Source organism: Rhineura floridana, chromosome 10 (assembly GCF_030035675.1).
Source record: "Rhineura floridana isolate rRhiFlo1 chromosome 10, rRhiFlo1.hap2, whole genome shotgun sequence".
Classification (NCBI taxonomy): Eukaryota; Metazoa; Chordata; class Lepidosauria; order Squamata; family Rhineuridae; genus Rhineura; species Rhineura floridana.
Window position 1 is genome coordinate 67,569,884 of NC_084489.1, and position 27,227 is coordinate 67,597,110.

At 41.1% G+C, this 27,227-nt stretch overlaps 1 protein-coding gene across 1 annotated transcript in view; it reads left to right on the forward strand.

Moving 5' to 3' along the window:
* The window catches only part of CCDC7 (coiled-coil domain containing 7), a 430,640-nt gene that overhangs the window by 376,612 nt on the left and 26,801 nt on the right, over positions 1-27,227 (forward strand). Inside the window, exons 62-68 of the mRNA XM_061586654.1 lie at positions 894-1,001; positions 2,118-2,237; positions 8,724-8,807; positions 10,725-10,844; positions 19,745-19,885; positions 22,024-22,113; positions 25,571-25,657. Coding sequence (XP_061442638.1) covers positions 894-1,001; positions 2,118-2,237; positions 8,724-8,807; positions 10,725-10,844; positions 19,745-19,885; positions 22,024-22,113; positions 25,571-25,657 — 750 coding nt within the window. The remainder of the gene's footprint in view (positions 1-893; positions 1,002-2,117; positions 2,238-8,723; positions 8,808-10,724; positions 10,845-19,744; positions 19,886-22,023; positions 22,114-25,570; positions 25,658-27,227) is intronic.

A 27,227-nucleotide genomic window follows, 5' to 3' on the forward strand; every position in this document is an offset into this window, starting at 1 on the left:
AGGATCATCTCCCATGTGCTGGTAAGGATACCAAATGTATGGCATCCGGAACCACATGTGGTGAGAATGTATAAAAGTAAAAGGCTCTTGGGAGAAGTTTTCTCAGAAACCTCATTAATAATTAAACAGAATATTTCTCCTCCTTTATTTGGCTCTTTTGAATCTGTTCATTGGTGCTGATAGATAAAAGAAACAAAGAGCTGGTCACACATTTATTGACAGCTTGCAAGAGCATTGATAGCAAAACACTGGAAGGTATTCAATTTGCAGAATTTAGTCAGTTAGTATAAGAAGGTTTGGCAAGCAGCTTTTCTGGAGAAAATATCTCACAAGCTGAGGGCATCTAGGGGGCAAACTCTACAGCATCAATTTTTAGTAATATGGCAGGACTTTATTTCTTATACAAATGATGATACACACAGGTACCCAATACCCTCGGTCTATGTAGAAACATGGCAAACATGAACAGAACTTTAACTTGGTAAAGGGAAAAAGAAAAAAAGAAATGAGGTCAGCTAATGAATTGTATAGTCAAATTCCCTGAATACAAGGAATAAATTGGGAAGGTAATTTAGCACATCTGTAATGTTCTAAATGCATAAGGCAAAAAATATTTTGATTATGTACATGGAATTATGTTTTACTCACTCCTGATTGTAATTTATAGTCTGCAAATTAATTTAGCTTAGTTCTGTTTGTTTTTCTTTTCTTTTTTAAAAAAATCTACAATTAATTAAGATCCAGCTAGAACCAACTAAATTTTTTAAAAAAGGAAAATTTAGTTGGTTCTAGCTGGATCTTAATCAATTGTAATGTTGAAATAATGAAATTAAAGAAATTTTGAAATTAAAAATAAAATTAGTTCCCATAGTTAAATATGTTTTATCTTACAGATAAGAAATCAGTAAAACGAAGGGCTTTAGCTGCAAAATTAGAAGCAAATATAAGAGATCTTCAAGCTGCTTTCGAAACACGAAAAATAGAAACACCTAGATATGCTGGTGAGTTCAGAGTAAAGGCAAATTATGTAGCAGAAACATTTTTGATCAGAAAGTTGTAAATTCTGTAGCCTTTTGTGAATCAATAGATAAAACTATAAATCAGTGTTGATCAATGTTCTAAGGTAGCCAGTCTTGGTTCAGTTGCAACAGGAAGCCATCATCTTTAAGTACAAGAATGAGCTGCAGCAAGCCTCTTGCTTGTTCTCCACACCCTCCCTCCCTGAGGAGTTACTTTCAATTTTAAGTTAATCACAGTTCCCTATAGCATCCAAAGAATTGTAGTTTGTTTGAAATTTGGCTTGAGAACAAGATGTGAAATCGCATTTTAATCCTAGTGTGTTCAGTCTAACTATAGTTCCACAAGTTGGTATGTCACAGAGAACTATGATGACTTTAAAATTGCAGACACAAACTTTCCATCTTTTCACAGGAACAAAAGAGAAAGAGAGGAGAGGAGGAAGCACGTGATCTCATCCAGTAAAAGAGGGGGGTGGAGATAAAGGGAGAGAAAAAGAACCGTGATTTCTCCTTAGTTCAAGATAAATCATACATCCAAACTTGTTTCATCTGACCAGTTTACATATGTTTCTAAAGCATTGTATAATTGAGGTGTTCTCATATGTGGATGCCACATTCAATAGAAGAGTTCTGCAGGGAATTCATATGGGTCTGCTTGGAGACACACCTGGGATGGTTCTGCTCTTACACATCTCAAAGGTTCTAGAGTGCCTTTCAGGAACCACAGGAGAAAAGGAAGTTTTCTAACTGTGAATTCCTGTTCTCATTCTCTCTTGGAGGGCATTTCACCCATAGCTGTGTACTCCATCAGACCATGGTTTTCCTCCTCAGAATTATGCATCACTATACATGTTGATGAGGTAGGCAGGAATTCCTGGGAGATTTCCTTTCTGGTCTGTTTTAATCTCCTTTTTTCTTGATTCTTCAGCTGTTTAGTATTGCACTCAGGATGCTTCCTCTTGCTCCTTAAATTGTTGATGTTGGGAAGTTGAACTGCTTCAGGAAACTGCTACTTATGTAATGTGATTTTATTTGAAACTCCACACTGGACTTTTTTTCATTTAATTCTCTCCATAACATATAAATAATCTCTCTCAGATCCAAGGAGCATTTCACGAACAGCAGGCAGACAAAAAGTTAGTATAACTGAGCCATCAGACCATCAGCTATTGAAACAACCACTCTCAGGGCTGCAGATACACATAAGTAAAGTACCTGGTAAGTACAGGATACTCTAACATATCTTGTGTACTCCCAAGACTGCCCATTATGTTGTGCTGTTTCTAAAGCTTGTTACATTTCACAGAAGATGGGGAAATAATACAGTTGTAACAATAGGATAAGGAGGATGTTTGTTTGTGAGGAAATTATACTTACAAATTTGCTTCTCTGGCACAACCATTGAAGGCTGATTCAAAGATTAATAATGAGGCAGGGACTGTACTGCCAAATTCTTTGCTTCATTTGATTGGTAATGCAAATTTAAAATCTACATTGGACAGAATGCATTCCTAGGTATGTGTGTGTAAGCTTGATTCTTTTGCTATATGTGCATTATATTCTGAGTTGCCTTGAAGGTCCGTTTTGGCCTGAAGGGAGGACTATACATATTATTTATTTTTCATATTAAAATATTAAATAATATTGTTAATATTAATAATTAATATTTGGTTTAGGGTTGGCATTGGAAGAAAACAGGTAAAGCCTTTTATAGTATGAAAATACAATTATGGGAAAAGGTTCATTGTGACTACTCTCTAATTTTGTGTTATGCCACATCCCCATGGCAGCCATTTTGTGACTGGTGCCCCCATTACTCTCTGAAAATCTGAAATGTGCTCTGGTGCAAAAAGGTTGGCAACCCATGCCTTAAGGAGAATCAGAGTTCAGTCAGACTTCAGTTCCAAATCCTCATTCTCACTGAGCTGGTGGTGACTTGGTCCACAGGGTTGAAGACCATCAAAATAACTCATCTTGATGAAAAAATGAAGTAGCCATCAGAGGAGAGGGGCTGCTCTCTTGTGAGGGTGCCTCCCTCAAGCCTAGCAGGATCTCCTGGTGAGATTTCCTCAGTGGCACCTGCTGCCTAGTCTTCCTCCTCATCCTGTATGAAAATGCAAACTTAAGTCCTTGGCTCTCATTAGATACACTGCCAGCTACTACCTTGTAACTCTAATCATCAGCATGGCAGCATTCAAAAGTGGGATCACCATCTGTCCCCAGAGCTATAGTAAATGGATCCTTGGAGCTTGTACAAGTTCTACTTTCACTTGTCCATCTATCACCCCCAGTATCAGTACAGCTTCCACATGCTCAGTGTCAAAGCTCTTGACTAGTGCTTCCTCAGAATTAAAGTCCACCCTGTACTTGAAGGACTGCAAGTGTTCCTTGACTTCTGAATTTGGACCTAAACTGAAAGAAAAAGAAACACCATGAGAACTCATCCATCAATGAGCTGAGGTGTCCAATGCAATGTTGAACCCAATGTTGTGGGATTAGTTCCAATTAATGTGGCCTGATGATGTGAACATGATGTTTGCAGTGATGTGCGTGACCACCTGTTCATTAGATCCTTGTCTTTTCATTAAAACTAGCTGTGTGGGGTGACTGAATGGGTCATGGGTGTGGTAAATGCATCTCTGCATTGTGGGGTGTTGCCTGCTCCCCTCAAAGAGGTGATGGTGCATCCACTTCTTAAAAAGCTCACTCTGGACCAATGGAGTGTAATAACTTTCAACTAGTCACCAATACACCTTTCTTGGCAAATATGGTGGGGAAGGTGGTTGTGGAGCAACTGCAATCATTCCTGACTGACAATGGTTACCTAGATCCACTACAATCTGGGTTCAGACCCAGTTTCAGAGTTTAATCAGCGTTGGTTGCTCTGATAGATGACCTTTATCATGAGAGGGACAGGGGAAGTGCAACCTTCTTACTTCTGCTCAATCTCTCAGTGGCTTTTGATACCATTGATCATGGTATCCTCGTGGACTGACTGAGTGGGATGGGTATTGGGGGCACTGTATTATGATGGTTCCATTCTTACCTATAGGGCCATGTTCAGATAGTAGCACTGGGTGAATACTCCTTGGCTGCCTGGCACTTGTGCTATGGAATACCATATGGTACTATCCTTTCCCCAGTATATGAAGCTGTTGGGAGTAGTCATTAGGAGTTTTGGAGCAAGGTCTCATCAGTATGCTGATGACAACTCTATTTCTCCATAACATCTGAATCAGGAAAGGCTGTGAAACTTCTGGATCAGTGTCTCAGTGCAGTGGTGGACTGGATGAGGGCCAACAGTTTGTGCTTACATCCTGGGAAGACAGAGGCTCTTTGAGTGGATGATTCCTGTGTCTGAGGGATAGGCAAGTTACCTGTTCAGGATGAGGTCACACTTCATCTGAAGGAGCAGGTGCATAGCTTGAGGGTACTCCTGGATACACTAGAGGCTCCAGCATCCTTTGTGGCTAGGAGTGCCTTTTACCAGCTTTGTCTGGTTCACCAGCTACAGTCATTCCTGGACAGGAATAGCCTGACCACTGTAGTCCATGCATTGGTAAACTCAAGACTGGATTACTGCAATTCACTCTATGCAGTGGCCAGACTGCTGATGGGGGCATATGGCCAGACTTCTTTGTGGGCACATGGCCGACAACATGTGACACCATTGTTAAAACATCAGCACAGGCTGTCCATCTACTATCAAGCCAGGTTCAAAGCCCTTATATTAATTTACAAAGCCCTGAACAAGTTAGATCCAGGATAGTTAGGGACTGCCTGAACCTTTATATCAAAGCTTGATCACTGAGATCATCTGCAGGAGCATTGTTGGTCATTCCCCGCATTGGTGAGGCTCATTTGAGAACAACAAGAAATCAAGCCATTAGTGTTATCAGCCCAGTCCTGTGGAATGACCTGCCAATAGAGATTCAGCAGGCACCTTCTATTCTGAGTTTTAAATGCCTGATGAAAACATTTTTATGTCACCAGGCTTATGCCGGCAATTGAGAAGATGTCATTCTGCAATAATTAGTGATTTCTGTTTTTAAATGTTTAGCTGGGTTTATCGTGTGTGTGTATTATACAGCCACAAGAGTGGCTGTATGCTATAGTCAGCATGGATTTTTTGCATTCCACAATGTTAAATTGAAAATACCACCCATGCCATTCTGATGCTTACCATAAACTCATTTCAAAACAAAACCTTACAAAACTTATAGTCCTGAACTCAAAAACGCTTGCTTAACAACCCTCTAAATTTTCATGGCGATGCACAAAACAGTAAGAGAGAATTGGGAGTTCAAAATGTAAAAAGAGGAAAAAAAGACCCGTTTTGGATTTCTTTCTGTCAGAGTTCTCATAATTTGTTGAAATTAATTTAAAAATTAATTAAACAATCATTTTATTTATTTATTTATTAAATTTCTATACCGCCCCATAGCCGAAGCTCTCTGGGCGGTTCACAAGAAGCAAGCAAAACATCAAAATACAATTAAAACCAATATTAAACAATTTAAACACATTAAAAATACCAATATACTAGCATACTAAATAGTAAAATGTAATAGGATGTTAAATCTTAAAATGTTAAAATGCTTAAAATGCCTGGGAGAAGAGGAATGTTTTAACCTGGCACTGGAAAGATAATAATGTTGGCGCCAGGCGTGCCTCAGCAGGGAGATTGTTCCATAATTCGGGGGCCACCACTGAAAAAGCCCTTTTTCTTGTTACCATCCTCCGAGCTTCCCTCTGTGTAGGTACCCGGAGGAGGGCCTTCGATGTTGAACGAAGTGTACGGGTAGGTTCGTATCAGGAGAGGCGTTCCATCAGGTATTGCGGTCCTAGGCCGTGTAAGGCTTTATAGGTTAAAACCAGCACCTTGAATCGAGCCCGGAAGCCTACAGGCAGCCAGTGCAAGCGGGCCAGAATCGGTGTTATATGTTCAGACCGCCTGGTCCCTGTTAACAATCTGGCCGCTGCATTTTGCATGAGCTGCAGTTTCCGAACCGTCTTCAAAGGCAGCCCCACGTAGAGCGCATTACAGTAATCTAATTTAGAGGTTACCAGAGCATGCACAACTGAAGCGAGATTGTCTCTGTCCAGATAGGGGCGTAGCTGGGTACCAACCGAAGTTGGTAGAAAGCGTTCCGTGCCACCGAGGCTACCTGAGCCTCAAGTGACAAGGATGGTTCTAAAAGAACGCCCAAGCTACGAACCTGCTCCTTCAGGGGGAGTGCAACCCCATCCAGGACAGGTTGAACATCCACCATCTGGCCAGAAGAACCACCCACTAACAGCATTTCAGTCTTGTCTGGATTGAGCCTCAGTTTATTAGCTCTCATCCAGTCCATTGTCGCGACCAGGCACCGGTTCAGCACATTGACAGCCTCACCTGAGAGAGATGAAAAGGAGAAATAGAGCTGCGTGTCATCAGCATACTGATGACAGCGCACTCCAAAGCTCCTGATGGCTGCACCCAGTGGCTTCATGTAGATGTTAAAAAGCATGGGGGATAGAACTGACCCCTGCGGAACTCCATACTGGAGAGCCCAGGGTGTCGAGCAATACTCCCCATGCACTACCTTCTGGAGCCGGTCCGCCAAGTAGGAGCGGAACCACTGCCAAGCAGTACCTCCAACTCCCAAATCAGCGAGTCTCCCCAGAAGGATACCATGGTCGATGGTATCAAAGGCCGCTGATAAATCAAGGAGAATCAACAGAGTTACACTCCCCCTGTCTTTGTCCCGGCAAAGGTCATCATACAGGGCGACCAAGGCTGTCTCTGTGCCAAAACCAGGCCTGAAACCCGATTGAAATGGATCCAGATAATCGGTCTCATCCAAGAGTGTCTGGAGCTGGCCCGCAACCACTCGTTCCAGGACCTTGCCCAAGAATGGGACATTTGCTACCGGCCTATAATTATTAAAGTTTTCTGGGTCCAGGGAAGATTTCTTCAGGAGCGGTCTCACTACCGCCTCTTTTAGGCAGTCAGGGACCACTCCCTCTCGTAATGAGGCATTAATCACTTCCCTGGCCCAGCCGGCTGTTCCATCCTTGCTAGCTTTTATTAGCCAAGATGGGCAAGGATCCAATACAGAAGTGGTTGCACGCACCTGTCCAAGCACCTTGTCAACGTCCTCAAGCTGTACCAACTGAAATTCATCCAATAAATCAGGACAAGGCTGTGTTCCAGATACCTCATGTGATTCAACTGTTATAACATTGGAGACTAAGTCCCGGTGGATGCAGAAGATTTTATCCTGGAAGTGTCTAGCAAATGCATTACAGCGGGCCTCCGATGGTTCTACCATGTCCCTAGGGCCAGAATGTAATAGTCCACAGACAATTTTGAAAAGCTCCGCTGGACGGCAGATAGATGATTTAATAGTAGCAGCGAAGTATTGCTTTTTTGCTGCTCTCACTGCCCCTAAATACAGCTTAGTATAGGCACTTACCAGTGCATAATTGCATCCATCAGGAGTTCGCCTCCATCTGCACTCAAGCCATCTCCTATGTTGCTTCATTGCTCTCAACTCCATAGTATACCATGGAGCTGTATGAGCTCTACACAGGAGAGGGCGCATAGGAGCGATCATGTCAACTGCCCGGGTCATTTCTGTATTCCACAGTTCCGCCAGGGTTTTGACAGGAGCGCCAACCTTATCAGCCGGAAAACACCCCGTAATAGAGCACCCGTAATCCTATTACTGACCTTGCCCCATACTCTGACATTCATCTTGTGCAGTTTAAAAGTTAAAAAAATGCCTGGCTGATTTTTAATTAATTTAAGAAATTTAGCATTGAACTCAATGATAACGCCAGGCATGCACAGTAAGAACCGACTGTCAGTGTTCTAAAAGCCAGACTCACAGCTGCTGGGCTTGTCTAATCAGGGGGCTACACTCACACCAGACAGTCATGGCTTCCCCCAAAGAATCCTGGGAAGTGTCGTTTGTGAAGGTGCTGAGAGGAGACTCTTATTCCCCTGACAGTGCTCCAGTGGCTGGACTGGTTTAACTGTCAGCTGCTCTGATTGAAACTCTGTGAGTGGAACAGGGCATCTCCTATCAACTCTCAACACCCTTCACTAACTACACTTCCCAGGATTCTTTGGGAGAAGCCATGACTGTCTAAATTGAAATAAAAGTATGGTTGATGTGGCCAGCGACAGCTTTGGTTTAAGTTTGGGTGGGAGGAAACGTGCCTGCTGTAGAATAAAAAGGGGAAACAATGAAAAAGAATGATACTGTTCACGTTTTCTTTTTGTAAAGGAAAGGAGCTTCCCATCTGTCCAGTGCCCACGTATCCAATATAGTTCATTGGAGGAGTCCCCTCTATAATATATATTTTTTAAGTTACATGAGTAATGTTCTATTTTTAAGATTTGGATTTTTGCAGTTCTACTAGTTAAGACTCTTATTGGGGTTTGCTGCTTTGAAAGTTCTCAGCTAGAAGAAAACAGAAGGTGGGTAGAATAGTCTTCACTTTGATACATATCTGCAAATTATACTGAGCTGTGGAGTACAATTCAGGTGTTTTGGACTAGTACTGTAGATAACTGAACTCAAAGAACAGCTCACAGATAAGGATCCCACTAACTTTTCTAGAAAAAATTTCCTAGATCCTAGAGAAAAACTGTTTATTTCAGCAATTAACTTTGCGTGTATATGTTTTCTCCCCACTATTCAATGGAACATATAGGGTTTCAAAGAGTCAAACCTGATAATAGAAAAATAGGTGTAGAATTTGATACTTCAGCACAGGAGCAACAGGAACAACTTCTAAGTAAGTCTGAAATGTTACACATGCTTTTTCTCAGATCCTGATTGAAGATAAGGGGTCTTCTTTTTGAGTAAATATGTGCAGGATTAGGATGCATGGCATATTTCTTTCATTACACTACAGAATATAAAATTGGTTTATTGTTTTGTGTCTATATATTGTCAGCAAAAAGATTATTGATAATTTTGAAGGTGATCAAGCAATTATATTTTTCATGTCTCTTACATTATTTACAGCTATTAAAAATACCTGTCATCACATAAAATACCACATAAAAATCTTCTCCTTGTAACAAATATTTGGATGTGTATATAATTTTATTAATATTTATTAGATTCATTAGTCGCTTATTATCCAAAGGTCTCCAAGTGACTTGCAACATTGTTGAAAACAAAAGTAAATATACCATACCATAAAAACAAAATAAAAAAGCCACCCCCATACAGCCACAGAAGGCTTTAGCACCACACTAATACCAACATCATCATCTCAATCTTTCAAATGCCTGGGGAAAAAGGTAAGTTTTTACCTGGTGCGAAAAAGATGTCAGTGAAGGCATAAGGCGGACCTCACTGGGGAGCATATTCCACAGATGGGGAGCCATAACTGCAAAGGCCCTCTCTCAGAAAGTGTGATATTTTAGTAGTTTGAGGAACATTACATATATGTTTTGTCCCTATATTTTACATGAAATATATGTCATATTTATGTACAAGGTCTTGTTTAACTACTCTATATAATCTGGGTCAAATTATTCTGTGATTATCATATAGTCTGTATTTTAGCTCCCATGTGAAAAGGCAACATCATGTTAGAAATAAATTTCAAGAATGTAAAGCACATTCAAAATTAGGGCAGAGGCATTGATTAGGAAGGAGGCATCACAGCACCCTGCAGAATCAACCCCTCTGCTGAAAAGCTGATCAGCAGAGGGGCTGATTCTGCACGAGTGATGCTGTGCAAGCAACTTTCTTTTAAGAAAGCCACTTGCAGAGCATCATCCGCACCCTGCAGAATCGCTGAGGGATCAATCCTGTGGGCATCAGACAGGCAGGAAGCTGGGCCTACCTTCTCCTATAAAACACATGCTGGGATCTGAGGTAGGTCTTGGTTTTTGGCAAGGTTCTCTCACCTTGCCTGGCTCTTGTTCTTGCCTGATGCCCTGCTCCCTGCCCACGGATTGCTCTGGGTCATCAAACCCAACCCATAGTGATCTGTGGCTGCCTGCACCTAACTCATCCAATGCCTGAGTACCTCTGAATAGGCCTGATTTGGCTCAGGCTTCAGCTAAATCTGGTGCACAGCCCTGTTCAAAATAGCCTTTATTTTGCCAGTGTAATAGCTCTACCATGAAAGCATTTATATATGAAGTCATAGCGGATAGTATTCAACCTGATCAGTGAGGAATGAGCCATTTGGATAAGCCTCTATATGCAATCTCTTCCACAACATTCACAAGGTTAGTGGGTATAAGAAAATCTGCCTCATCCTGTTGCTGAAATGGTGTGTACACACATGCTTACCCCAGTCAATAGAATCACAAGCACAGAAAGCACATAGTCCTGATAACACCAGATGGGGATTAGGTACTGACAGCGCTGATCTCCTGTTTGGTAGAGGAAAGAGGTACACCAGGATCTCTGGGTAACTTAGCTATGTTATCAAAGGTAAATATTTAACAGTATTCCCAAAGGGCCACATACACAGATACAGAAAACATAAATATGTAGTTCATAAATATGAACTAACATGTACATTAATCATACAAACATCACTGTTCAATGTAAAACTTATTTTTGCTAGTTTAAGAACAAATTACTTGGCATCTTGTGTGCTTTGTCAATTATTGGTTGTAATCTGCCAGTTCCTAGGCTTTATATTAAAAAGCTCTTTGCTGTGTGTAAAACTTTATCCTTGCAGAGAGGGAAATAGATCTAACATGTAAAAGACAACTTGCAGAGCAGCTACCAGAGAACAAAATATCTTTACCACGATTGTATAGTTCCTCTACGTTTGATAGAAATGCAAACAGATTTGCTCGTAAGTATTGATTACTATACTAGTTGGAGATAGGCTTGAGGTATGAGTGAAAGACATAGAAGCTGAACTAGGCAGTGAATAAGGGAGTAATAAGAGAGTTTCACAAGAAAGAGCATTCAGGAGGAGAGAATAAATAAGATAAATTTGTTTTGAAATGAAATGTTCATGAGCAGAAATCCTGGGGATTTAAGTGTGGAGAGGAAAGGATAGGTCTCTACTCAGTGGTAGACACACATTACAGTTGCAGAGAAAGACACCCTGCCACCACAAAACCTTCAAAATTGCCTTGGATGAATCAGTGCATGTGCTTTCCTCTCACATTGCTGGGGAGTGGGCCAATGCCCAGATGTTGTCCTTGGACTATAGATATGGTGGTGACTGTTTCAACTAAGTGGAATGTGAGCTGTTGAATGGGTCAACTCTTAGAAGACCGTCACTGTGTTCCAAGAACTCTTTGAGCTGCACCCTGACCACTCTACGGTCTTCCCATTCACAAGTTCATCCAGTCAATTTGATGCTAAGCTCTTCCTTTGCTTCTAAAGGTATCATAAGAAATTGGGGGGGGGGAGAGAGATTGGGCTCAGAGATTGCACACTTTTTGGTACCTTGTTTCTGATCCTAATTTCCCACCTCAATCTGTGGAGGTATGGAAAAGCAAGGGACACACATGTAAGAATAAAAACAAACCTTAGCTCCTTTCCTTTTCTTTGTGGTTCCTTACAGGTTCCCACTTGTGCCCTCTCTTCTGCATTCAAAAGTGCTCAACAAATGCAGAGCAGGGATGATTGGGGGGTGGTTCAGTCAAGGCCTGTAGTAAGAAGTGTGATCAGAAGGGAAGGAGAGTGGAACAAGAATTTCTAGCACACAGACAATCTGAGGAGAACCTAATTTTTGAGAAGTATTTGGATACAAAGTAAGACTAGGGATAAAGGGTAGCAAGAAATGTAGCTGATGGATTGTGTGGCTCATATGTGGCTCTAGAGGGAGTGATGGGTGAGGAAGTACCCCACTGAAAAACTGAAACAGCCATTTTCCTCAGAAGTTACTTTGCAATCTTTTATTTTTTGCAGTGCCACCTTTGCTTGAAGTCACAGAATGGCATGGTGGTTGAGCAGGGAGGGAACAGCAGATGAGACTGACTAAGACATATCAAGTGTTTATTGAAGTGGGGAAATACAGAAGCAGAATCGTGAAAGAGCAAATAGCACTTAAGGGCAAGTTCAAGAACATGGTCAGAGGTGGAGTGTAGACATCCCAGGAAGAAGTGAGAGTGTGATAAACAAGAAACTAGAACACAGTGACTATCAGAGTACCCAAACATAAGGATTCTGAACAACTTGCTGATTTTAAAGAATAGAAGCTCTCTTGTTCAGCTTCCTTAATTCAATGATCCTCATATAATTTACTAATAGGCAAAAAAAAATCCTCGTAGTTTAAGAACATCCCTATAGCCAACAGATATTTCTATCAAACTTGAAAAAGCAGGGAAATTGGGCAGCTATAGTGAATGCAACAAGGGAGCAGGAGGCCTGACCTGTCTGAGATATTGTAGTGCCCTACAAATTTGTCAAAATGCAAACACAATTTGGGTTGGTCTTTCACAGTCCAATCCACTTCCTGTGTAGCTTGGAAGAATTTGGTAACATGTGCCTCTGAGTATATGGTGAGTGGTGGCAACACCTGCAATCAGGACTGCATCTCCAAAGATGGAGAATTACATTTTTGTATGTGTGTTGGTGTTCTTCTTACTTTGCTTCTTTTCTGTGTCACTATGTTTCTACACAGAATCTAACCTAGAAAATTATATTTCTCTCATTGTTCATCCTAGAAATCTGTGTCAAATTTATTTTTATTAATTTCAAAGTCTTTCTATTGGTTAATGTCATATGATGGGGAAGGCAGCTTTTTGTGTTTCAAACTGTAGGTTATGTTCAGTTTGTATTTTGGGGTGCATTAACAGTTGAATCTGAAATTGGTTTGATGTAAAATCAGACTGATTACAATATGATGCTACTTAAGCAAAGAATCTAGCTGCTGGAAAAAACAAACTTGGCCTGCGCAAGATGCATGTTTTCAGCCTGCTATGCTTAAACCAAGGAAGGATTGGCATGGTCAATTAAAAACATAGACCACACCTAGAAATTTGCTAGAATATATTTCACCTCCCACTGTTTTATCTTGTGCAAACTGAGACACTCCTCATGTCCATTGGAGACTATTCTGCAGAATAATCAGTGCCATTATTCCACAATTGTTTTTGGATGTTTTTAGTGCAAATTATGCAAAGTGTTGCTGTACTTCACATATTCACAGAAACAGAAGCAAAAGGGAATGATTTACTGTAGGAAACGTCACTAAAATTGCAAAGTAAATCAAACATATTTCAAGTGACTATCTGAACTATATCATCTGTCTTAATATTGTTGCTTCCTCCCTGCTAAAACAAGATCAACACAGCATATGTCTTATTTCTGTTCTTTGGACTGATTACAGGTATTGCCACCACTCACCATATGCTCAGAGGCACATGTTACCAAATTCTTCCAAGCTATACAGGAAGTGAATTGGACTGTGAAAGACCAACCCAAATTGTGTTTGCATTTTTACACATTTGTAGGGCAGTACAATACCTCAGAGAAGAGATCAGATCTCCTGCTCCCCTAGTACATTCACTATAGCTGCTCAATTTCCCTGTTTTTTAAAGTTTGATAGAAATATCTGTTGGCTATAGGTACATTCTTAAACCGCAAGGTTTTTTGCTTATTAGTGAATTTCTCTGCTTTTTAATCAAGGATGTAAGAAATGGGATCCTGTGCAAGTTTACTGAGAATGGATTGATCATTTGCATGCTTATTGAGTTCAATGGGAGTTACTTCCCTGCAATCATGCTTGGGATAGGTGAAACTGACTACAGAGGAGCGGGAGGGGAGGAGGAAGGACAGAGGGGAAGGGAGAGGAAGGAGGGGTGGGGAAAGGAGGGGAGGAGAAAGGCAATTCTGATCATTTACTGAGTTATTATTGAGTTCAATGGGATTTACTCCTGTACAATCATGCTTAGGATAGGTGAAACTGACCTAGTGGGGAGAAGGGGGAAGGGGAAGAGAAGGGGAGGAAGGGGGAGGGAGGGAAGGAGATTGGGTTGACGGGCACTGGACCAGAAGGAAAGCCCCTTTCCTTTCCACGAGGAAAACATTGTTAACGGTATCATTGTTTTTCAGGGTTTCCCTCACTTTTTTATTCTACAGCAAATTTAAACCAAACCTGTCACTGGCCACATCTACACCAGACCTTTATTCCAGTTTGAACAGTCATGGTTTCCCCCAAAGAATCCTGGAAAGTGTAGTTTGTGAAGGGTGCTGAAAGTTGCTAGGAGATACCCTATTCCCCTCACAGAGCTACAATCCCTAGAAGAGGGGCTGACTGTTAAACTACAATTGGCCGCTGGAGCTCTGTCAGGGGAATAGGAGTCTCCTAACAGCACCCTTCACAAACTACACTTCCCAGAATTGTTTGGGGGAAGCCATGACTGTCTCAAGTGTTTATAAATGTCTGCCATGGGTGTGGCCACCTGATAACCCAGCCAAACAGCTGTAAGTGTAGTTTTTAGAATACGTGACAGTTGGCTCTTGCTGAGCTGAGCATGCCTGAGCTATCATAGAGTCCAATGTTAAATGTCTTAATTAAAAATTAGCCATGCATTTTTTTATCTTTTCAACTGCAGAAGATGAAGGTTGGAGTATGGGACAAGGTCAGTAATAGGATTACATGTACTCTGTGAACATGGCTGATTTTTAATTAATTTCAACAAATTATGTGACCACTGACAGAAAAAAAATCCACCAGGGGTCTGGATTTTTCCCCCCTCCCATTTTACATTTTGAACTCTAGATTCTTTCTGAGTGTTTTGTGTATCACCATGAAAATTTAGAGGGTGTGGTGTTAAGCAAGCGTCTCTGAGCTGAGGGCTTTGTAAGGTTTTGTTTTGAAATGAGCTTATGGGAAGCAGCAGAATGGCATGGGTATTTTCAATTTAACATTGCGGAATGCGAAAAATCCATGCTGGATATAGTATACAGCTACTCTTATGGCTGTATAATAAGCCAACCAAGAAGATTGCCCATATAGAAGTTGTTTACTGAAACTATGAGTGAAAGAACACTGCAAATTATTTGAAGGGACAGCTACAAATTTTTGAAGGGGCAAAAATGAGGCAGATTTACCTGTTTTCTTGCTGAAATTCAGTAAAATGTGATGGAAATATATATAAATCTTAATGGTCTCAAATCGGAGTCCATCAGAGACACCATCAAGGAGGAGAAATTTCCCTCCGCTCCTAAATCAGTCCTGACAGGCTAACAGTTAACAGGGTCTTTAAAGTAGTCATAGTAGAGCCTTTTGACAAACTATTTAAAAGTGAATTTTCTTTCTTCTTTGCCTGTCCTTTTTCTTAGGGCTTTGTTTTGTTTTTGTGTGGGGGAGAGTTTGGTAGAGGTGACAGAATAGGAAGACATTAGTCCCCATTATCTCCTGCAGCAGAGACAGCAAGCAGCACCTGATGGGGAACAAACCACAGGGCCCAAAGAATCTATTGAGTCTTGTTCCCCTCACTCTACTCTCAAGCTGATAAGGGTAACAGCAGTTTCCTGACACTGTGACCTGGCCTCTGCGTTGCTTGGATGCTCTGAAAGAGTGGGCAGAGAAAATTTTTTCTCCCTCTCTCATCAGACTAGAACTCATGGACATCCAATGAAGCTGAACATTGGAAAATTCAGGACAGACAAATACCTTTTCACACAGTGCATAGTTAAACTATGGAATTGACTCCTACAAGAAGCAGTGAAGGATGGCTTTAAAAGAGGATTAAACAGATTCATGGAGGATAAGGCTACTAACCCTGATTGATATGTTCTGATGGAGAAATTTATTTCAGGTAAGGACCAAAGTCCTCATCTCTGCTGTCAGAGATAATATGGTTATAAATCCCAGTTGGTAAAAACCATGGGAGGGTAGAATGCTGTTGTGCTCATGTCCTGCTTGCGGTCTTCCTATAGGCATCTGGTTGTCCACTGTGTGAACAGGATGCTGTACTAGATGGGCCATTGGCTTGATCCAGCAGGGCTCTTTTTATATTAGCATCCAGCAGAGGTTTACAGCCTACACTTGTAATTCAGGAGGGAAGCAGCAGCACTTCTCTGCCTCATGATAGGGAGCCAGCAACCCATTCCAATAACAAGGAGTTCATTACTGTATCTCCAGTGGAGCAAGTCTGTCTAGGCTAGGGCTTACCCCAAATTCTTTACATCAGTTAAGCAGCTCCATACTGAAGGGGTAAAAGGTTTGGAGGTACTAGGATCGTTGCAGGGGTACCTTCAAAAGGCAATGAAGGAATGTTGTGTTGCTAAAGAAAGAAAACGTGAAACCAAGGTGGAGAGAGGAGTTGCCTGAAGATCAGACATAAATCCTTAATGCCTGAGTGATAGGCATGGTTCTGAGTTCCACATATGATTCAGACAGAAATGGTCCCCATAGATCCATGTGACAAGTATAAGGACACCACGTCTAGCACCATGTTGGAGCATCCTCATCTTCCATTACTCTCTTTTCTTCAGAGCCATTGTCTCAATCTTCCTATGGAAGTTTAAGATGAGTGATACCAATTTCTCCTGGTAGCAAACACACAGGAGTGCCTGGCTATATAAGTGGAAGGAGGCAGGTTCCTAAATTCTCCTCTTCAATGTTTCCTTCACATGTGTTAAGCTTTTTTTGGGTGTGTGTGTGTGTCTTTAGATGCTGCTTAGTGGTACTTGCAACAAGAAAGAAGCATTCCCTGTAAGAAAGGAGGAAAAACGCCCAAGAAATCATAGGAACATAGGAAGCTGCCTTATACTGAGTCTGTTCCTTAGTCCATTTAGTCAGCATTGTCGACACTAACTAGCAGCAGCCCTGCAGGATTTCAAATAGGGTTCTCTCTGAGCCCTACCTGGAGATGCTGAGGATTGAGCCTGGGACCTTCTACATGCAAAGCTGATGTTTTCTACACAGACCCTTGGCCCTTTCTATTCCTTCATCCCTTTGATGTCTCCAAGTTCTTCACTAGACCCAAGGACCAAGAGTTCCAGAGCTAGGTTATAGCAATCTAAGCCCTCCAGTAAAAGCCACTCATTCAACAAATATCTTTCAATTTCAGCTTTCAGGAGGTAGCAAAAACGAATATGCCACATGATGCCACAGTTACTTGGAATCCCACAAGAACAGGAGAATACTTCCATCATTACAGAAATCTGGGAAAGGTCAGCTTTCAAGTTCTAGGTGCTAAATACAGTCCCCAAGTGTCATGATGTGCTGAAATTGAAAGTGGACCCCAGTACCATGTTTGTGGAGTCCCAAGAGCCAGATGCTCCAGCAAGCACAACCTCATCCTCTTACCATCACTTAATGACTAGATAGGTGCAATCAAACTGGTTTCTCTTTAGATCAAACTCAGTGGTTTTATACATTTTTGTAGTACTCAAGAAGAATGGGAGGTACAGGGAGCAATTCAGAATTGTAGGATATAGGACAGGCATTTCAGAATGAAGACTTTCTGGTTTATCCAGCAATATACTGCAAGATCTTCCTGCCATCAACATATGTACTTCAAAACATACTCATTCAAGTGGCACAATGAAAATGTCTTTGCTCTGCCTATGTGTCTTGTTCAGAGCCGAGGAATGCAGGCACATATGGTTCAGTAATGGCTTCTCTTTTTATTAAAGTTACATCAATGTTAAAAGCCTTTTGACTCATTCAACTAACTACACTTTCTAGGAACTATTTCCCTGACTGGCACTGACTAAGCTTCTCTCCGGTCACAGACGTTGACTCAGCACCCCCTCCTTGTCACCACCCACTTAAGTAGGTTTCTCTTTCATGCGCAAAGGTTTGCTCTTCCAAACCGCCGCCTGTTGCTCTTCGCGCCTCTGGATTCTGTAAGAGCAGGGGGAGAGGGGCTGGACCTCGACTTCCCCCTCCGACTGAAGGGGGCCGGTAGCCTGGGCAGGTGTGGGAATCTGCTGGGCACCCAGCTGGGAATCTACCAGTTGGTCAGGTGGTTCCTGTGCCACTGGAGAAAGGGGTGTGCTGTCAGCAGCAACCTCTGATAGCTCTCTCTGCACTTCCGTGGGGAAAATGGGAAGTTGGGGATGCTGCAAGTCCTCCTCCCTCAAACCCTCAGTCAAGTCCTCAAAGTCAGAGTCCTCCTCCCTGTCCTGGGTCACAACAATGATAGGAATCACTTCTAATATTCGGGTCTCCCATGTGGCTTGCTTTCAGCCTCAAGGGTCTTTGCAAAGGATCTGGTAGTGCTCATGGCTTATAGAAAACATTCTCATCATGTCAGGCAGCTTCCAGTAATGACTGTTGTGCCAGTTCCAATGCATCTCCACCTCTCTTTTCTGAAAATGGGGGGACACAATGCTAGTCAAACTGCACCCCCTATTACTCTAAACCTGGTCAACTCGAGTGCATTTTTTTAAGCATCACACAAATTTTGCAGTTGATTGGTAGATCAGCCCGTTGCTGCTCCAGGTGTGGCCAATGGAAATGCTTTGCTGTAGACACAGACAGAGACCGTGATTGGCCCAACACTTTGCTGAGGGTGGTCCTGAAAGGTCTGAAGTCACCAGTGGAGAAGGGAGGTATGTCCAGCAGAGGTCAGGTTCACTTTAAACACAGCCATAAAAACTATTCTTGCTGCTTTTGAAGCGACTAATGTGCCCACAGCCCAGGACATGGACACAACTGTGTCATTTCTTCAGGAACCAGGAATTTGTCACCAACAATGACAAGAGCATGCTGTTCTCATACCAGCAGATTCAACATTTGAGGGTGGACATTGACATATGGCACAGCAAGGACTTCCTGCTACAGGAGAAAGATATTAAACTTGATATCCAGGGTGTTGGGAGCCCATTACACAGACCTCATGATGCTAGCACAGCTTCAGGGCATGCTGTGTCCCTCCAAGGTTTCACACTAGACTACTTTACAGGCTTCTACTTTAGTACTGTCCTATTTGGGGAGTAAGGATGTTCATTTTAGCTGTTGTTAGATGGTAATGGTAGTATATTCATGAAGTATATCAAGCCAGAGGTAAGCACCCACCAGAAGACACTACAGACCATTACTTACATGATGTGGTAACTTCCATGAGATAAAGGAGTCATCTATTCATTGAAACAATCTAAGACAGCAACTTGGAAAACAATGTATACATTTTACTAAGTATTAAAAGCAGCAATCTTTTTAAAAGAGCCAATACTGTATCTGGAAATGAAATACTACAGAAGGTAGTCTTTGTGCAGATTAGCATAAAGGCCCCACCTTAGAGATGCACTATTTTTCTACATTTTGTCAGTCAAGAATGCCGTAGTGCAATAACATTACGTCAGTAGATTATCTTCTTTTCTATCTTCATTTTTTTCCTGTTTGCTCATTCTAGCTTTCATTTTGTTATAGCTGAATCATGGACTGTGAGGATTGATTAGTGTTTAAGACTGATTAGTGTTCAGAACAGAACTTAAAGACTTTTCCAGGCTCTGAGCATGGTTTGGGAGCAGAGAGAAAGCCTCTCTCCTTGGTGTAGTCTGAAGTGGATCTTCACTGGTGACCAAAAAGAGGAGTTATACTTTCAGTCAGGACTGCTCTATCCTGACATTGAGAACAGGAATTGACAAGCAAGTCCAAATGTTCTCTTCATGCTACATAAACGATACTAGGGAGCCATGTAAGACAAATGTTCCAACCAGTGATCCAGTTAGCACAAATTACCCACTAGCAGCTCTGGATAGTGGGGACACAAAATATTTTAAAAGTTCTTAAAACGTTTGTTGAATTAAGTCAACCATTGTGTTTTGTTTCAGTGGAGAATGCATTACAAGAAATATTAGAGTATAACAAGAATCTGCTTCCAGGCCATAGAGCAAATCTGCAACAAGCACTGCAACTTGCACAGAATCAGTTACTACAAAAACAACAACAGGAACAACAAGTCAACTTGCTCGGTAAGGAAGGGTTAATAGTGTGTACAAACATAGCATACCAGTTCATTTCAGGTTATCCAGTGGCTATGTTGTTGTCATGAATAATTTGATTTAAAATTGAGCTAGGTTAGAGTTGTAAACCATTCAGTAGTGAAATATTTTGTGTGAGTGTTATCTGCCTTCAAGTCAATTACGACTTATGACAACCATATGATTCAGTGACTTGGAATGCCAGTCAGAGGCATGCTTAAACTTGAGGAAAGTAACAAGAAGAGAATTCAAGCGGCGGTTCTTTCAACTGACTAACTATATCTATTGCCATGGTCAATAGATCCAGAGCACACAGTGAGACAATGCATTAACTGAAGTGAAACTTCCAACAATGATGACATCTCCCTCTAGAGCAGTAGGCAGGTGTATATTTGAACAGTTCTTTGGGGGAGGGGGGCTGTTCTGCAGACTGGATCTGCCCAGTGTGCAGACCAGTAGAGTCCTTTAGAGTTCTCAAGAAGTTTATTTTTCTAAGCTTCTTTCCTGTCCCCCGCCCCACTAGCCTAACACATCCTTTACAGGGATAAGAAGCCATTTACAGGGGGGGGGGCAACTATCATTGGTTCAAAGTTGAGTGAAAGCTTTGTCCTTTCATGGCTTGGGACAGACACATGGTTTCAGGGCAGGACAGCATAGTTACAGGAAGAGAAATTGTGGCAAGATGATCAGGCCTGATGCAGCATTCTGTCACCAGAACAAAGACAGACACAGTAACACTTAATACAAGGAGCACATCAGTGTTGGTCTAGCTCCCCTCCATATAGGGCACACAGGGGACAGTGTCACAGAGACACCATCTCTCTGAGCAGCAAGTTGTGGGATGGCATGCTCTTGACCATTCATGAAGGAGGTGCCAAGACCAGGTTTTGTTTTGAAATGAGCTTATGGGAAGCAGCAGAATGGCATGGGGGTATTTTCAATTTAACATGGCAGAATGTGAAAAATCCATGCTGGCTGTAGTATACAGCAATTCTTGTGGCTGTATAATTTGGTTGAGAAATTCATAAGTAGGTCCGGGATCCCAGACCCAACTGACAAGATCTGTCTTTGCCTCTACCAAAACATCTGTCAAGCCTCTGGAAACAGTACTCATTGTAACTAAAAGAAGGTATTTCCTATGGTGGAAAGTCACAGTATTTTGCCTTATTAAGCAGACCACCAGGCCTCATACCCTTGAGATACTCTGTGCCCTCTGACAAAGGATCTTCACAACCCTCCTCTTCCTCTTCCTTGTCATCTTTCTCTAATCTCAGAAGGAAGAGAGTTATATAGCATCCAGATTATTTCTTCTCATGACTCAGCTTCTAGGCACACAGTCAAGCTCTGCGGACTCCTTCCCTATTCTTCCTTGACTGCCACATCTTAGCAGGCCATGGAATATGTCTCTTTTGCTGACAGTGGAGCAGAATTCCTATGACAGAATCATTGTTGTGGTTGGGATCATATATCCATTGTTGTGCTCATATGGTAGGAGCAAATCACCTCTGTTTGGCTCACAGCTCTTTCACCTCTAGGGTCACACCCACATACATGCTCAACAGATAAAGACAGGACTATGTAGCCACTTTATATTGCTGATATAGTATTATACAGATTTTACTATGTTTTATTGTTGTTTTTACAGTTAGGCTTATTGTTGCTTTTAAGTTGTATTTAGCAAATACTACAAAATTTTAGGAAGCAGCTCAGTTTAAATGGGAGGCTGAAGATCTCATAGCTTTTTCCAACTTAAAAAAAAATCTATTAAGGAAAAGAATTGGCAGAGGATGTATGAATGAAACCAGATTTACAAGACAGCAGGAAAAGCTTAAAGGCTTCTATGTATTTTCATTACTACAGGTTAGCTTAAAAATACTAGAAAATCAGTACAAATGTTGCATTTTTAAACAATGTAGTTCTTCAAAATAGTACTATCATACTAATGCATGTTTACTTGTGTTTATTACTGTAGCTGGGAGACCTGAAATGTTAATCAGAATATGTGGGAAGACGTCATGCATTTTTTCATTTAAAAAAACGTATGTTTTTATGTTGCTAGCCTTATTTTTCATTTGAATTATTGGATTGTGCTCTCTCACATACAAATTGTTTTGTGTTTTAATTTTCAGTTGAAAAATTCAGAAATATGTCAGTATTTTCCCCCCAACCACCTGGGACAGCTAGGTTCCATGACTATACAGTGCAGACCCAAAAATCAGGTAACCCATAAAGTTGGCTGTATAATGAAAATATTCCCAATGTTTTTCTTTAAGGGAAAAGTTATAGCAAACAGTTACAACAAAACATAATTCATAAAAACATTACAAACAGATCTAAAACTCTACACAAAATCCTAGCAGTCCTAACTCCTGACATGAGCAAATCCGTAGCCAGTATACCGTGATCAAGGTAACATTAAAATAGTATTTGTTTCTTCAAAATATTTTTACTCTGCCATTCTAGAAATATGTTGTTTGTGTTCAGCACCTGTTAATGGGAGTTCAGTAAAGTTCTGCACTGGCTGATGTGGCAGGCCCACGCAGAGCATATGACTATAATCTAAGATAGCATTTACATTAATTTGGCCCTGATCATCAAGAAGGGGCTGCAGACAGCATATTAAATGCAACAAATAAAAGGCCCTGCTTGCCCTTCCGCTAACTTGTTGTCCAGGAGCAAAACAAGGGCCAGGTACCATGAAAAATAATAAAATTGAGCTAGGTATGTTTAAAATAGTTAAAGAGAGAAGGAAAGCAAAAGGAGATAGAAACATGGTTAGAACCCTAAATGCAATAATACAGAGACTAGTACGTAGGGACAAAGAGAACTATTACAATAGTTGCTGTATAGACATAGAAGAGGACAACAAAAAAGGCAGAACAAGAGCCCTATTCCAAAAGATAGAGAAAAGAAAGGGAAATTTAAACCTAGAGTAGGGATGCTGAATAATCAACAGGGGAACACACTTACTGACTGAGATAAAATACAAGGAAGATGGAAGCAGTACACTGAAGAACTATATAAAGGAGATGCAAGGATGACAGACTCATTCACAGAGGAACCGTATTATGAAGAACCTGAAATTTTCACACATGAGGTGGAAGTTGCTCTTAAAATACTTGGAAGAAACAAATCACCAGGAATAGATGGCATACCAATAGAGTTGCTATAAGTTAGTGAGAATGAATCTCCAAATTTTGACAAAAAATTGTCGACAAATATGGAAAACAAAACAATGGCCCACAGACTGGAAGCTTTCAATATGCATCCCAATTCCAAAGAAAGGAAATGCAATAATTATGGAACTATTGACTTAGTATCCCATGCAAGTAAAGACATGCTCAAGATTCTACAACTTCTTTTAGAATGTTCTACAAAGGCTCTTACCATATATGGAACGAGAATGCCAGATGTCCAAGCTGAATTTAGAAAAGGAAGAGGTACCAGAGATCATATCACAAACATACATTGGATAATGGAACAGCCCAAGGAATTTCAGAAGAAAATCACCCTGTGCTTTATAGATTACAGCAAAGTCTTTGACTGTGTAGATCATGATAAACTATGGAATGCTTTAAAAGAAATGGTGGTGCCAAGGCATCTGATTGTCCTGATGCGTAACCTATACTCTGGACAAGAGGCTACTGTAAGGACAATATGGAGAAACCAACTGGTTCCCCATCGGAGAGGGTGTGAGATGGGGTGTATTTTATAACCCTATTTGTTTAATCTATATGCAGAACATATCATACAGAAAGTGGGACTGGACCAAGATGAAGGAGGTGTGAAAATTAGAGAGAGAAATATCAATAATTTAAGATATGCAGATGATACCGTACTACCAGTAATGATTTGAAAGGAATGCTGTTGAAAGTTAGAAGAAAGCAGAAAAGCAGGACTACAGCTGAACATCACGAAGACTAAAGTAATGACAACAGAAGATTTATGTAACTTTAAAGTTGACAATGAGGACATTGAACTTGTAATACCTTGGCACAGTCATTAACCAAAATGCAGACAATAGTCAAGAAATTAGAAGAAGGCTAGGATCGAGGAAGGCAGCTATGAGGGAATTAGAAAAGATCCTCAAATGCAAAGATATATCACTGAACACTAAAGTCAGGATCGTTCAAACCACAGTATTCCCGATCTCTCTGTATGGATGTGAAAGTTGGACAGTGAAAAAAGGAGATAAGAGAAAAATCCACTCATTTGAAATGTGGTGTTGGAGGAGAGCTTTGCAGATACCATGGACCACAAAAAAGACAAATAATTAGGTGTTAGAATTAGAACAAATTAAACCAGAACTATCACTAGAAGCTAAAATGATGAAACTGAGGTTATCATACTCTGGACACATAATGAGAAGATATGATTCACCAGAAAAGACAATAATGCTGGGAAAAACAGAAAAAGAGTAGAAAAAAAGGAAGTCCAAACAAGAGATAGATTGATTCCATAAAGGAAGCAACAGACCTGGACTTGCAAGATGTGAACAGGGTGGTTTATGCTATTGGAGGTCACTGACTCATATGGTCTCCATAAGTCAAAGTCAACTTGAAGGCACACAACAACGTAGTTACTTAAAAATCAGTGCTTTTACAACTTTGCATACCAAGCAGAAAACCTTTTCAAAAATATTAAAACTGAAAAGCTAAAATTTTGGTTGCAGATTGTGCAGGCAGTACACAAAGTTCTGATTAAACTAATATGGCAGAGCAATCCAAATTATGGGAAGCCGGCAGAAGAGGGGCTGGGAAAGGAGGAGCTGACAGGAAGGTCTGTGGCATCCAGTTTGCATTCAGGAGCCTCCAGGTTGGCTGAATGCAGGCTCAGCCAGGAGCTGCCTGCAGGTTCTGGAAAGCAAAAGCCAGCTCTCATGAATGCCCCTAGCAGGGAGTAAGCGCATTCCATAGACTTCCACTGTAATTATTTTCATAGACCAACCTTTTTCCTGGCTTATCTTGGGCCTGGATCAGGACTCACAGGAGCGCTCTGAATGGGAGTTGGATGTTGCATAAGCCCTCCCGGACCTTCCTCCAACACGCCCCTTGTGCTGGCTTCTCCTGGCACCCCTTCCACTGGCAGACCCCCAGCTGAGCTGGCAGGGTCCCGGTTCCACCGCAGCTGAGCCAGAGTGAGGGGCTTCTGCCAGTGGAGGTGAGACCCTGCCAGCTCAGACAAGGGTCTGCCATATTCAACTCATCTCAGTCCAGCATAGATACAAGTTGGATTGCGCCCTTAATTCTATAAACGTATGAGTCAGTTTTGAACACTGGTGGATGCTAGATGTTTTTAATTGTTAGTACATAATTCCACCTCCCCTTTCTTCAATATATTTGCCAATGGGCCTATTAAATTTCTTGTTCCATGTTGCAGCAGAAACAATTAAATTTAAAATCATTTGGCTGGATAAAGTTCTCTTTGTTTTAGGTTTATTAGGAATGGCACACTGCGTCTCTTTAATCATTGTAAACCTACTTTATACATTGAAGCCCTCATAGTCTCTCTTGCCCTTTTGTCACCAAGAAATGTAATGTATAATTATAATTATTATCACTTTAAAGAAACAGTTTATAAATATTTTGATGAGTTATGAAGACATTCCTGAATTCAAAACAATAGTGTTTTGAGCAAAACACACTATTCTTATATTGTTGTATATTTCATATACAGCATGGGAAACAAACCAACTACCACAAAAAGACTATCTCCAAAAGCTGCAGTTATTAAGGCGAAAGATTTTGGGGCCAGAGATCAAAGGTAATTTTTCTCATTGAACAGGGGTTCTATACTCACTTTAGATTTAAGAGGGGCGGTGTCTTTTAAAATTCCTAAAAAATGTTAGAAGTGGGGAAGATTTCTCTCTCTGTTACACTGGGAACTGCATGCCAATGAAGGAGAGGAATTGCTGGCTTTCCATGTGTGTTGCATCTATTCATTTCTCTGCAATGAATGCCCTACTTTCAGATAAGTTATATTAAAAAAAATTAGGTCAAGGAAAATGTCTCCCAAATTAACTGTCTTTGTTTACCAGAAGTAATGAAAAGGGTGCTTCTGGTTTTACATACACAGATAGTAATAGTTTTAAGAATATGTAGAAAAGAACAACTGATAGACAAAATTCAGAACAAGAATAGTATAAGATTTATGTGCGGGGACCAGTAAAGTCATCATGTATGAATATGAGAACCATTATAAAATGCTTGACACCTTGTGGATTAAATAGAGTTATATGCAGAATGTGATGATAGATGATGTGAATTGCCAAATACAAGCATGGGTATTCCCAGCTAATAAAAAACTCTTGAAATAATTGTTTTAAACAATTTCATTAATGATATACCACCTGATCCAATGTCAGTTCTGTTAGGATAGTTAAATGACCAAATCAGTTCCAGTTATAAAGAGGTATTCATTTCTGCAATCCCTGTGTTCTTAAATCCTCCAAATACTGATTTTTTCACTAGTTATGTCTGTTTTACATATTTTAATATTAGCACATATAGATCCAATTTGATTCTTTACCGTTTTTTGTTCTGCCTTTAATTCTATAATACAGTTTGCCTGAGGATGATGGATGACATTCCTCATAGGGATGACACCTCCTACTGGAAGGAACAGGCAGTGTCTATCTAAGCCTTTTGCCTCCTCTCCAAAGGGAGGAATCATCCCTCTCACCAGACCGACCCTGCCTGCGATTGGTGATGGTTGGATCCTCTTGTTCTCTATTGAGTATTTGCCTCTTCTTGGTCTTGTGTCTTTTCTGAGTCTGTTTTTTTTACTATGCTTCCTCCTCTCTCCCTTTGGTGTTACTACAGTTTTTATTACACTGGGTGTAATTTTTTGCCTCAGTACATGTTTCTTGTGTGTCTCATATCTTTTTTATTCCCTTCTCTCTGTGGTTCCCTTGTGGTCTGGGGTGGTGGTGGAGTGTCAGGTCTTTGCAAGGGGCGTTTTGCCTTCATTGGAGTTCCCTGAAGGAAACTGTTCCCTCAGTTCCTGAAGGGCATGGAACTTGGCGGATCTCACAAGAAACATTGAGTGGGACCATCATTTTGTTTGAGCTGACCTAAGTGGCAGCACCGTTTCTATTTGATCATTGTGTCGCCCCAACTGCTCCATTAATAAAGCATTTGAGCATACCAGATCCCTGCGAGATCACTTGATTGCTTCCCCCTCCCTGCATCATCAATCAGCAAGGCTTTGAATTTCAGCATTCTCTTGCCCTTTCCACATGCTCAGGCTTGAGAATTGCTGGGGGGTTGAGTGGCACACAGAGAGTATTCACACATGGCTGGCAGCTCCCCACCCTTGGCTATGCAGGGAGAGC